Here is a 12,744-nt window from a genome sequence, read left to right as displayed (position 1 = left end):
CATCTTATTTACAATATGTGAAGTAAAGTTTAGATGTGATAAGGTGACATTAGTGCTGGGATTTGCAAATGAGTTATTGCACATGATTTGTGGACATATTATTGCATGTGGTTATTTCAGTGTTATTGTACAGTCTGACGGCAGCAGGAAGGAACAACCTGCAGTATCGTTCCTTCTTGCACTGAGGGTGCCTCAGTCTGTCACTGAAGGAGCTGCTCAGCTCCATTACAGTCCGGTGCAGAGGGTGAGAGGAGTTGTCCATGATGGATGTGAATTTGCCTAACACCCTCCTCTCAGCCACCTCCTCCAACGAGTCCAGAGGACAGCCCAGGACAGGGCTGGACTTCCTGACCAGCTTGTTCAGTCTCTTTCTCTCCCTCTCTGTGCTGCCCGGGACAGACGACAGCATACAGTAGCTACGTCGCTTGTCGGAAACACTAGAGTACTCACGAATACTTTGTTTTCGGACGTCTCTGCAATTGTTTGCAGCGAATGCCATACACTTTGAAACCGGTCACGGGAGTGCACAAAGTAATCGCAGTGGATCATGAGCTGGTTACCAACAGTCTAACTCTAAATTGTTATGATTTTTGTGCGACATTGTCCTTTAAAATATTTCTGGCCTAGCAGGGGTTCTCCCCACGTTAAAAAGACCAAAGAAAAGCTGCGAGGCTAGCTGTAATGTGCGCGAGGAAGTTATGTGTCCATAGTGCCAAAGATAAAGGCAACTGATGGGACATTTTTCAACTTAATACACCAATGGCACAAGGTCCATGCGCTTTCCAATCTATGAAACTGCATATTAAAACAGCATAGACGATTCCAAAAGATTTCTGATATTGATTAAATCACTGGCATAAATTAGTGGTGAAGAAGAACTAAGTCAAGGCAACTGCAGGAATCTGTCATTGTTAATATAACTGCCTGAAGCAGCCACAAAAAGTAATGAGACAGATATGAGAGAAGGGGCTTACGGCTAAAATGACCAAATTTTGTCACTCACATTTCCAGCACAGTCTTCAGTTGTTCCAGTTTGGACTTCTTTTCTTCTATTTCACAGTCATTATGCTGTCCTAATTCAGCCAACAACTGCCGAGTGATGTCCAGCACCTCCTGTTCATGGTCACAGAGAGCAGCACAAAATTAACAACAGAAGCAACTACAGTATTAGAGGTTTAAAAAGTCCACATAATGTTTTGTGCCAGCCTCTTATTACCTGTAGCTGTTTTGGCTTCTTCAGTTTTAATTTCCCAGTTTTGTATCCTCCATACTTTTCAAATAGTTCAAAGAACCTGGAAAAATTCAAGACAAACTTCAAATGCATTCATCTTTTAACAAGTTATAACGCACAAACAGGAAACAAATATAATCAAGAGTTAACCTACATAGGGTTGCGAACCTCCATCTTCATCTTTTGTTTGGGTGTTCTGTCTCCATGACGGATGACAGCAATAACACATCGTAGCTCCATCCTGAAGAAGATGACAAAAACAGGTTTGACAGGTACTGGTCTGCACAGGTCTGATCATAATGTAAGACAAGAGTGTTATTATGCATTTCTAACCAGTTAAAAGTTTGCTGGAAGAGGACAATCAAGTATATTTCAATATATTATAAAGAAAAGCAACAAAAAAACAGACAAAAAAAAAAACCAACAACAACCTTGACAAATTATTTTCATTCTGCATAGTAAAATGTAGGATACAAGACAAAAACAAGCAACAAACAAAAATAGACAAAAAAGAAACAATAACCTTGACACAAATTATTTTCATTCTGCATAGTAAAATATAGGATACAAGACAAAAAGCAGTACATCACAATCTGTATTGTGGCCGAACATAGCATGTATTTAATAGGAGCAAAATAGTACCTGGATGATCTACTCTCTCCATAGTGTGCAAACTACAATAAGCATTCCCTAATACAACTGCAGCCTGGTAATCGGAGAAAATCTTCCAGGCAACATTCAAAGAAGACAGTGGATATACATGAAAATGGTTGTGGCGTCCAAGGGGCAGCGGCACCGTACACATACACAACAGGAGCCATACAAAAAAAGTCTGCTGTTGTAAAATAGAAATTTTCACACAATACTTTAATGCACAGGTCTGCATGTGTCGCTAGTACTCGCTTTCTTCTAATACTTACTAAAGCAACTGTTGAGTTACATGTACTGACAGATGTTAACACATATTCAGTACTTGGATGCCAGGCAGGAGCAGGGAGAAGACAGTGGCAGAGTAGCTGAGTGGAGACAGAAGAACCATCACTTCTGTTTTGGCCATCAGGCCACCAGCTGCTACTTGAGTAAAGCTGGGGCTTTCCAAAATTCAGTTTGTTTTAATTTCATATTTGAGTTATTAATGCTCTTTTCATATTTGAGTTTTAATGCTCTACCCAACATCTGTTCTTCATTTATCTCTTTAAGCTGGATGTAACTTCAAACATCAAATGTTTGGGACTCCAGGGAGGGCGGTGGCATCTCCTCCTCTCTCCTCTCCCCCTGTTTGTCTCTATCTCTGCCTCAACCTTCAAAGTCCCAACTTCACCAGACTGAGAATTCTTCGAACTACATTCGGAAAAACCATGGAATTGATCAGCTGGTCTCTCAGCGCTATTGACACCATCTTTTCAACAAGGAACTCAGGGTTGGGGGACCCTGCATTCCCAGAAGGAACTTATCCCCCGCGGGCTACGTTCTCAACACCTGGAAGAATTGGCGCATTGTGTGCTTGGTGCCACTCTCCGTGGAAGACATCGAGGATTTATTCTTATTTGTCATCCCACATCTGTCCATCATGATTACCGAGGTTGGCAAGGCTGTACAATCTCAGACTGCATTAACTTTTGAATTTAAGCACAAGATTGAAACCATCTCAGAGCAGTTATCTGTCCTGCACAGGAACTGATGTTGGAGACCAGTGAATATTCACAGTTGGATCTGGACAGTTAAGAGAAACCGCATTGGAGTTTTGTGCTTCTCTGCCTAAACCCAAATATGGGTCAAGCCTTATCAGCTACCAAAGGTCAATACCCTGCTTGTTTTCCTTCAGAAAGATTTCAACAGCCCTGGTGGCACACATGGCTCCCTCTTCATCTGCCCTCCCCCACAGTTTGCGGTTGTTGACAAGGCCACTTCGGACTCTACGCATACAAGGACAGAGACTGATATGAACCCACCTTCACACATGGACGCAAACTCTGCCTTGTCTGAGGTAACTGGGTGTGAGGAAATTTCGTTGTACTTGGTGTAATGACAATAAATCATCATCATCATCATCATCATCATGGTTGTGGAATAGACAAAGCAGGCAAACAATAAGCTTTTGGAATGGCTTTCCCAAAGTCCTGATCACAACCATATCAAAACTATCTGGACTGTGCTTAATAATAACAATAATAATAAATTGGTGTTCGCTAGATGCTGGATGATGGCTTCCACAAGCGTCTGGTCAAAGTTAAAATTATTAAGCTACATTCAACCAAAAAAAAATTTTTTTTAAAAACTGTGTGTCGTATGGGCTTTAATTTCAGAACTCCAAAATAAATTAAAACTTGAGCACTAAATTATTGAGGGTATTAAATTATGTTATGCTGTTGTTTTTTTGTTTGTTTGTTTTGCTCTTGTGTTTTAACTCACATGGTCCCTGAAGTGGTGGGAACAATGGGAATGTCCTCTGCCTCAGTCGGGATGGACCATGGAATCTGAAACTGAGGAGCTAGTTCACGCATCACAATGTTCCTAAACAGCCATGAAGACACAATTTTCCCTCAGCCAAACTTTTAAGCCAAGATGATTAAGAAAGCTCTGGAGAAAATCATCAGTGAACAACAATTACAAAATATAAAGATTTTACCCTAGTATCTTGGCACAGTCATCGTAGTATTTCATGGAGTTCTTCACAAAACTGAAACCATTGACATCACACACATACGAGTGTCCGTTGGCTCGGAGAAGGTCAAAGCCACACACAGTTTGCTGCAGGAAGAATATTTTATTTCAGCAGTGCTGGAATACTGAAGGGCCATGAGATAGACTGGTAGCCTGTCCAGGGTAGTACCCTGCGTGTCACTCAATGACCACAGTGATAGGTTTCAGCTTCCCTGTGACCCTTAATTAGAATACACAGGTAACAAAAATGAATGAGTGAATGAATGAAACACTGAATGTTGAGCATCAGTAATAAAGGGACGCTCCATAATGAAAGATCCAGAATTCTAGTTAATAAAGGCACCTGGCACTGGTATCTCAACCACCTGAGAGAGAAGGATGGATATTATGTAAGTGACCTTTTCTGTGTGTTTATACAACATATCTAAAAAATATAGCGAATAGATTTCAATTCAAATTTGTGTGGATACAGTCCTCGGTCAAAGGAAGAGTTCATTCATTCTCTATATTCACTTATTTCAATTAAGGGTCCCGGGAGTGACTGGAGCCTACACCAGCAGTCATAGGATGAAAGGCGGGGTACATACTGGACCAGTCCATGATAGGGCCACATATAGACAGACAAACACAGATACATTCTCACTCACACCTATAGGCAATTTAAAGTTTTAAATCCACCTACACTGCTAAAAGGGGTGTCTAAAAACAATATAAAAACACTAAATCTGAGGGAAATTATCTTGCTGCATGAACAGGTATTTTCACTTGGCAAAATGTCTTGAATTAATATTATTAAATGTAGAAATAAGCATGTTGAACACTTATAAGAAATTAACCCTTAACACAAGATACATTATCTAACACTTCTAAATGTAAAGTTCTTTTTTAATCTTGGTAAGAACCAAATAATTTGGAGTGTACCAAGATTTAAAAGTGTTAATTTATCTTGTTTTAAGGATTTATTTCTTATTTTAAGTGTACAACAAGCATGAACCAGTTCAAACAGCGGTACAAAAATATGTTTTTTTCTGGGTATAGGGAGGAGGAAGGGTAATGAGGGTTAGGGTGTTTTTGTTTTTTGCTTCGGCTTGTAAATATATAGTATTTTGTATGTAAGTAGGTATGTGTAGGTGTATATTTATGTTTGTGTATATATATGTGTATATATGTATATGTGTATGTATGTTGATGTGTATATGTATGTGTATATATATGTATATATATATATATTGATATCGGTTTAGGTGTGTAGGAATTTATGTGTATATGTGGCAAAGGGTATTACTGGTTGTGGGGAAGAAGGGGTAGGGATAAATAAGCTGATGCTTCACCCTACCCCTTTTCGGACATGTTGGGTACACAGTAGGAATTTTTTTGTTGTTGTCTTTACTGATCTATCTTGTAATTGTTGTTGTATCAAATGTTCGAAATAAACAGTTTTCATTCATTCATTCATTCATTCATTCATTCATACAACATGCTTATTTCTAGATTTAACTAGATTTAGAAGTGCTAATTTAATAACAGTCCAAGCATCAACAAATATTTCCTACAGTTGTAGTTTAGCAGTAGTTAGGAACTGACAAGTCTCACATTCAGCTGTATTCTTTTTTTTTATACTTGTCTCTGCACCACTTTGTTCTCTGTATACTCTGGCTGAAGCTGATGTGCAGTATTTGTGCCGCAAAACTGTAATCATCCTATTTTTGTGTGCGTTACTGTCCAACATTCTCATGCTGAAATTAGGTTCAGAAGGCTTTGGCTCAGTTTTCAGTTCTTCATCGCACCATGCCTCCAAGCAAAACTCACACACTGCACACCTTTAACTGCACTGAAATACTATAATTACATCAGTTAATGACAAAAGAAATTTTAACAGCACCCGATAATTAACCTGTGGCAGTCTGAAAGGTAGGATACACTGGAACAAATGAAACAACAGTAATACAGTTTCTCTGCATACCTTGAATGCGAGGCAGACCTTACGGGCAACCAGTTTCTCCATAGCTGACAGCATAACAGGGTAGCGGACTTCCTTGCCCTCACTGTCTCTCTCCACCTTTCCATCCAAAGCAGGAGACTTCCGGGCCTCAGCATGCGCATAGTCAGGTCCTACAGTGTACACCTGAGACCACAATTAACATTAAGAACCACATCCTCACAGTCATTGGGTCATTTCACCTCAATTCATTACCTGACCATGTTAGATATGCCTTTAAAAGACTGTGTATAATTAATGGATGAAGGTGGTTTCTTTTTGTTTTAAAAAGGACATTTTAAAACTGCAACATGTAGCTAAGCTCTTAAACTTGAGCTAGGATCTTAAAATTTTATCATATTTTTTTATTTTTCATAAATATTTTTATTGTAATTTTGCTTATAAAACAAGAAATTACAATAATAACAAAACAAACAGATAAAAATAAAAAAAGCACTCACAAACATAAAACCTCCCACCCCCCACCCAAAGGCACACGGTTCACTCAAGTTAAATTAAAAAGTTTACATGTCGAAGTTTTTCACAACGCGAAGAAAGAGCAACCAAATGTCTTTAAAGTCCTCAAACATTCCTTTAGAAATGTAGCTCAGTTTTTCCAATGCCAAGTTGCTGGACATCAGTTTGATCCATTGATTGACTTTTGGTCTCTCCATTTCTTTCCAGTTTAAGGCAATTACATGTTTGGCCTGCAATAAACAAAAATTTACGAGTTTTCTTTCATTTGACATTCCTTTAAAAGTGTTTGGAATGATGTGTAGGATACAGAATTTACTGTCCACTGGCATATTACAGTTAGTTAAATCAGAAATGATGCAAGTGATCTCCTTCCAAAACAACTGAATTTCTACACACTGCCACATGCAATGAAAAAGAGTGCCCTTTTCGCTGCTACACTTTACGCAGACATCTAGGATATTAGGATTGAAATAATGGAGTTTTACAGGTGTTATATAAGTTCTAAGTATCCACTTATATTGTAGTAGCCTGAATTTAGTGTTGATTGATTGTTTTTGTGCCTGAAGACAGGCTTTACTCCATTCCTCTACAGAAATGTCAACTTCCAAGTCTGCTTTCCAGGCCTGCAGATATGAGAGGGTATTTTCTTTAGATGAATCAAGTAGAATAATATAGACTTTGGAGAGGTGGCCTAATTATTTTAAAGAAAAGTAATGGTAATAGACTTTGCATTTTGCACTTTTCATATCAAGAACTGCATCGACCCCTTGGAATTTTTCAGCCAATTCTGAAATGGTAATGCCCATACTAAATACTGCAGAGTAAAATGGACTCAGCAGTGAGTACATACTGTGCATCTGGAAAGTATTCACAGCACTTTTGTATTCACAGCACATTTTGTTATCCGACAGTCTTATTCCCAAGTGGATAAAATTCATTTCTTTTTCCCTCAAAACTGTACACACAATACCCCATAAAAACAATGTGAAAAAAGTTTTGAGATTTTTGCAAATTTTTTTAAAGTTAAAACAAAAAACAACTAATAAATCACATGTACATAAATACTCACAGCCTTTGCCATGACGCTCACAACTGAGCTCAGGTACATCCTGTTCCACTGATCATTCTTAAGATGTTTCCACAACTTAATTGGAGTCAACCTGGGGTAGATTCAGTTGACTGGACATGATTTGGCACGTACATATAAGTCTACATACATATAAGGTCCCACAGTTGAGAATGCATGTCAGAGCAGAAACCAAGCATGAAGTCAGAGGAATTGTCAATAGACCTCAGACAGTATTGTCTCAAGGCTCAAATCTGGGGAAGGGTACAGAAACATTTGTTGCTTTGGAGGTTGCAATGAGCACAGTGGCCTCCATCATCTGTAAATGAAAGAAAATCAGATCCACCAGGACTCTTCCTAGAGCTGGCCACCCGTCTAAACTGAGCAATCACGGGAGAAGGGCCTTAGTCAGGGAGGTGACCAAGAACCCGATGGTCACTCTGTCAGAGCTGCAGCATTCATCTGTGGAGAGAGGAGAACCTTCCAGAAGGACAACCATCTCTGAAGTAATTGACCAATCAGACCTATATGGTAGAGTGGCCACACAGAAGCCACTTCTTAGTAAAGCACATGGCAGCCCACCTGGTGTTTGCCAAAAGGTACCTGAAGGACTCTCAGACCATGAGAAACAAAATTCGCTGGTTTAATGAGACAAAGATTGAACTCTTTGGCATGAATAGCAGGCACCATGTCATGTCAATGGCAGGAACTGGGAGACTTGTCAGGATTGAGAAAAAGATGAATGCAGCAATGTACAGACACATCCTGGATCCTGCTCCTCCAGAGCACTCTTGACCTCAGACTGGGATGCTGGTTCATCTTTCAGCAGGACGCTGGCCCTAAGCACACAGCCAAGATATCAAAGGAGTGGCTTCAGGACAACTCTGAATGTCCTTGAGTGGCCCAGCCAGAGACCAGACCTGAATCCTATTGAACATCTCTGGAGGTATCTGAAAATGACTGGACTGACACGCCCCATCCAACCTGATGGAGCTTGAGAGGTTCTGCAAAGAGGAATTGGCAAAAAACTGCCCAAAGATAGGTGCACCAAGCTTCTGGCATCATATTCAAGAAGACTTGAAGGTTTTTTTTTTCATTAAAACATCAAATCTAGGGTTGCATTTCAGATGTACCTTCTAGCAAATTGTAGTTGAACTTTCAGGTCTTCTTTTATACCTCTTCATCATGAAGCTGTATAACTGGGGATACGAAATGCTAAACATGCACTATGCACAATTTCTCCAATCACAGCCACAGAAGCCTATAACTTCTTCTGGGTTGTCTGGGTGTCTTTGTGGCTTTCCTCACTGTTTTCCTCCTTGTGTAGTCACACAGTTTTTGAGAACCGTCTACTCCACACACATTTACCATAGAGTACCATACTGTTTGTATTTATTCATAACCAATATAAATCAATCCAAGTTATATTCAGTGACTTGTTCATGTATCCATCCCCTGACTTGTCTGAAGAAAACTGCCAATAAAACTTGCTATTTACAGGTATTATACCAGGGGTGGCCAAGTTCGGTCCTCGAGAGCCACATTCCTGACACTCTTAGTTGTCTCCCTGCTCCAACACACCTGAATCCAATGAAAGGCTCATTAAAAGTCTGCTAACGAGTCTTTCATTGGATTCAGGTGTGTTAGAGCAGAGAAACAACTAAGAGTGTCAGGAATGTGGCTCTCGAGGACCGAACTTGGTCACCCCTGTATTATACCAAAGTGACTCATTACTTATGCACCCATCATCTTGGCTTTTATATTTATAATAAATTTATATCAAGTTGTAGAGATCTGCTTTGAGTTTGAGTTTAAGGAAGAAAATTTTAGAAATTTTAATTTTTTGTAGTTTTTGTATTTGAAATGGCATAAACCAGTGGTTTTCAAACTGTGAGGCGTGCCTCCCTGGGGGGCGCCAAAGTTCTTCAGGTGGAGGGGGTGAGGGATGGGTATCATGAACCAGTTCTTTTCGAGAATCATTAAGAAATGATTCGATCCATCAATATCATAGCCTTTTTGCTTAATGATTCCCTTATCGGTCCTTCAGAGCAGCCATTGTTTTTGAGGGTGTTTTTTTGGGAAAATGATCATTTCTTTATGTTGATTACAGACCCTGCAGCAGGTCTGTAATCAACTGCTTCTGTAACGGCTCCACTTTCAAGCTTGAAACAATAAAGCACTGCTCCGACCCACTGCTTCGTTAGTTCACTGCTTCGATGCTTTTCAGAAGCGACAAGTCCACTTCTTAACCCCTCTCAAAGCCATTTCAAAATGTCAATTGTGAGTCAGTTTTGTGCGGATTAAAGTCACTAAATGGGACTCTTTATCATCCAGCTCCAAATGCTGCACCACCCTCTGCCTAGACAGAGTCAGGTCAGAATTAATAGCTTCAAAGCAAATCCCAGTTTAAATCAAATGACACCTCTTTCCAAACGTCGTAACACAGACAACAGACTAAAACATTTTGTTGGGAAAGTGTAGAAACACGGACCCACAACAGGGGGCGCAAATGAACGGACAATGGAGTAAGTCAAAATAACAAGCTTTACTGTTGTGAATGTGCACAACGAATACAACCAATCACAGCAATGGACAACAGTCAATTCACAAAAGTGTCGTGTGGGCAGGCTCGAAGATAGGAGACGCCTCTCCAAGGTAAGACCGGAACCACACGGCTTCCTCCGCCACAGGACCCCGGGAATACTGGAGCCGCCAAGTCCCGAACTCCCAGGTGGCCACTGCCTCCGCGTGTCGGACCTGGTACTGCTGGCGAGGAACAAAGGACAGTTAGATGGGGGCGCGTTTGCACCCAGGACTCCGAACAGCAGGGAAGTTACCTCCACCTCTCGTTGGAACAGTAATCCACAAACTAAGCACAAATCCAAAAAGATACACTCCGTAGCTTTGATACGTTACCTCTCTGGTAGAAACAATATCTCGGCGATGAGGTGGAGATGCCGTCCTGCTGATATACCCCAGTGATAATTGCCGTCAGCTGTCTCAGGTGATGGGTGACAGCTGTTACCGAGGCTGCTCCTGTGGGGCGGCGGCGCCCTCTGGTGCCTGGAGCCCGCACTCCAGGCAGGGCGCCCTCTGGTGGTGGTGGGCCAGCAGTACCTCCTCTTCAGCGGCCCACACAACACATTTTTTTCCTCCCAAAATGAGATGTACTGTATTCTTTATGAATTACACTGATGTTGACGTGCAGCACAGCCGGGTGAGCTCAGCTCAGAGGTATGGAGCGACATTCATGCCATTAATATCTGAAAGGAAATGCTTTTGAGAAAAACTACAGATTGTGTTTATTTTTATTTACGAGGTCTGTTAGAAAACTATGCAACCTTTTTTATTTTTTGCAAAAACCTGATGGATTTGAAACATGTGCATTGAAGCATGAGCCAACCTTGAACCTTTGTGCGCATGCGTGAATTTTTTTACGCCTGTCGATTGCGTCATTTGCTGGTAAGCAGCCTTTGTGTGAGGATGGGTGTAGTCTCTCCTCGGATTTTCTTTGCAAGGAAATGGCGGAACGACTGCATCAAATTTTGCCAGAAACTGGGCAACAGCCAGGTGGAAACCATTCGGATTATTCAGATGGCTTTCGGTGGCTTTTCAGTCGTGTGACTATCCGTGAAATTGTGGAAGAGGTGGGTATGTCACAACATGTCCTCTGAGACTTCAACACGAAGGCGCATTTGCTCCGCCATCAGCTTCGTGCCAAAGCCATCGGCATGAATTTCGCTGCAACTCTTTTCATGGCGAAATCTTCTGTCACAGTGGAATGTGCCGAAAAAGTGCTGATGTCCACTTCTTCCGCAATTTCTCGGATAGTCACACGACGGTCCCACATCACCACAGTGTTCACTTTGGAAATGATCTGGTCATTTCAGCATGCTGATGGCCGACCGGAGCGCGGCTCCCTCTCCACCGTTGTGCGGTCGTCTTTAAACCGGTTGTACCGCTCCTTAATCTTTGTGATGGCCACAGGATCGTCACCGAAAGCCGTCTGAATAATCCGAATGGTTTCCACCTGGCTGTCGCCCAGTTTCTGGCAAAATTTGATGCAGGCGCGCTGCTCCAGTCGTTCCGCCATTTCCTTGCAAAGAAAATCCGACGAGAGACTACACCCATCCTCACACAAAGGCTGCTTACCAGCAAATGACGCAAACGACAGGCATGAAAAAATTCACGCATGCACACGAAGGTCCAAGGTTGGCTCATGCAAGCACACGTGATTCAAATCCATCAGGTTTTTGCAAAAAATAAAAAGGTCGGATACTTTTCTAACAGACCTCATATGTCCAGAGATCAAGGATCCAGTGACCAATTTCAAATTTATCTACTTTAAGACTCAGTAAAATGTTACTGACATAGAAAACCTGTAAAGCCTACTTTCAGTACACAGAAAATTCACAGGAGGTGTTTATAAGGGAATCGATAATGACATCGATAGATAAAATCTTATCAATACCCATCCCTTATTATTTATGTTAAAGTGTGTTAGTTACGCCAAAGACGTTTAAAAACACAGATGTTTAAATGTTTAAAAAACGATGTTTACAATATGACAAAAGATAAAAATAGAATAGAAAGTTTTTTAAAAACACGTTTAAAATGTTTGAAAGGGGTGTAAAATGTGTAAATGCACAGACAGTTCCTTAAAAACACACAAATAGAAACACTCAAAGATATTGACATTGTGTGTGTGTGTGTCGGGGGGGGGCTCACTCTCCCACTGAAAACCCCTAGCATAAACAAATTAAAATGCATGCAATACCAAGTGACCAAATACTTTTGGAATGAACTGTACGTACATGTGATTTCTTAGTTTTTTTATTTGTAAAAATAAAATAAAAAAAACTATGTTCTCATTGGGCCTCATGTATCAACATTGCGTACGGCGATATTTGAGCGTATATGGGGTGTACGCCAAAACGACTGCGCTACTTAGCATTTATCAATGTGGTCGATGGCGTACGCTGCGCTGAAAATATACACCAGGTCGAGAGGTGGCGTAAATTATACACCAAAATGAACCAGCGCTGGAATCCACATAAAAATGAAGATGATCAACATGATAAACAGCGCCATTATACAAATCAATGCATATGTTACATAAATAACACTTTCCTGATTATACTACATAATAATCAATACAAATCCCGCCTTTGCGGGATTGTTATGGAGCACGATCCGTGGTCACAGCGCTGACTGCAAAGACAGCTCTGCTCGCCTTTTTCTCCAGACTTCGAGCCTGGAGCCAGAGCAGCGCTGAGCTTAACTTTATGTGGTATGAGCGTTTTAGACTATGAAATTGATAATAACATA

General features: G+C 40.8%; 1 protein-coding gene across 9 annotated transcripts in view; it reads right to left on the bottom strand.

The window, feature by feature from the left end:
• Positions 1-12,744, bottom strand: part of ppip5k1a (diphosphoinositol pentakisphosphate kinase 1a) — a 171,249-nt gene that overhangs the window by 125,279 nt on the left and 33,226 nt on the right. For all 9 annotated transcript variants that reach the window (XM_034194040.1, XM_034194052.1, XM_034194059.1 and 6 more), the window contains 6 exons: positions 5,859-6,020; positions 3,861-3,982; positions 3,644-3,745; positions 1,386-1,472; positions 1,217-1,292; positions 1,004-1,113 (listed from right to left, as the gene is read on the bottom strand). In XM_034194040.1, coding sequence (XP_034049931.1) covers positions 1,004-1,113; positions 1,217-1,292; positions 1,386-1,472; positions 3,644-3,745; positions 3,861-3,982; positions 5,859-6,020 — 659 coding nt within the window. The remainder of the gene's footprint in view (positions 1-1,003; positions 1,114-1,216; positions 1,293-1,385; positions 1,473-3,643; positions 3,746-3,860; positions 3,983-5,858; positions 6,021-12,744) is intronic.

The sequence above is a fragment of the Thalassophryne amazonica genome, chromosome 2 (assembly GCF_902500255.1).
Source record: "Thalassophryne amazonica chromosome 2, fThaAma1.1, whole genome shotgun sequence".
NCBI classification, from domain to species: Eukaryota; Metazoa; Chordata; class Actinopteri; order Batrachoidiformes; family Batrachoididae; genus Thalassophryne; species Thalassophryne amazonica.
Note: the sequence above shows the minus strand (reverse complement) of the source record. Positions and strands in the feature narration are given on the sequence as shown.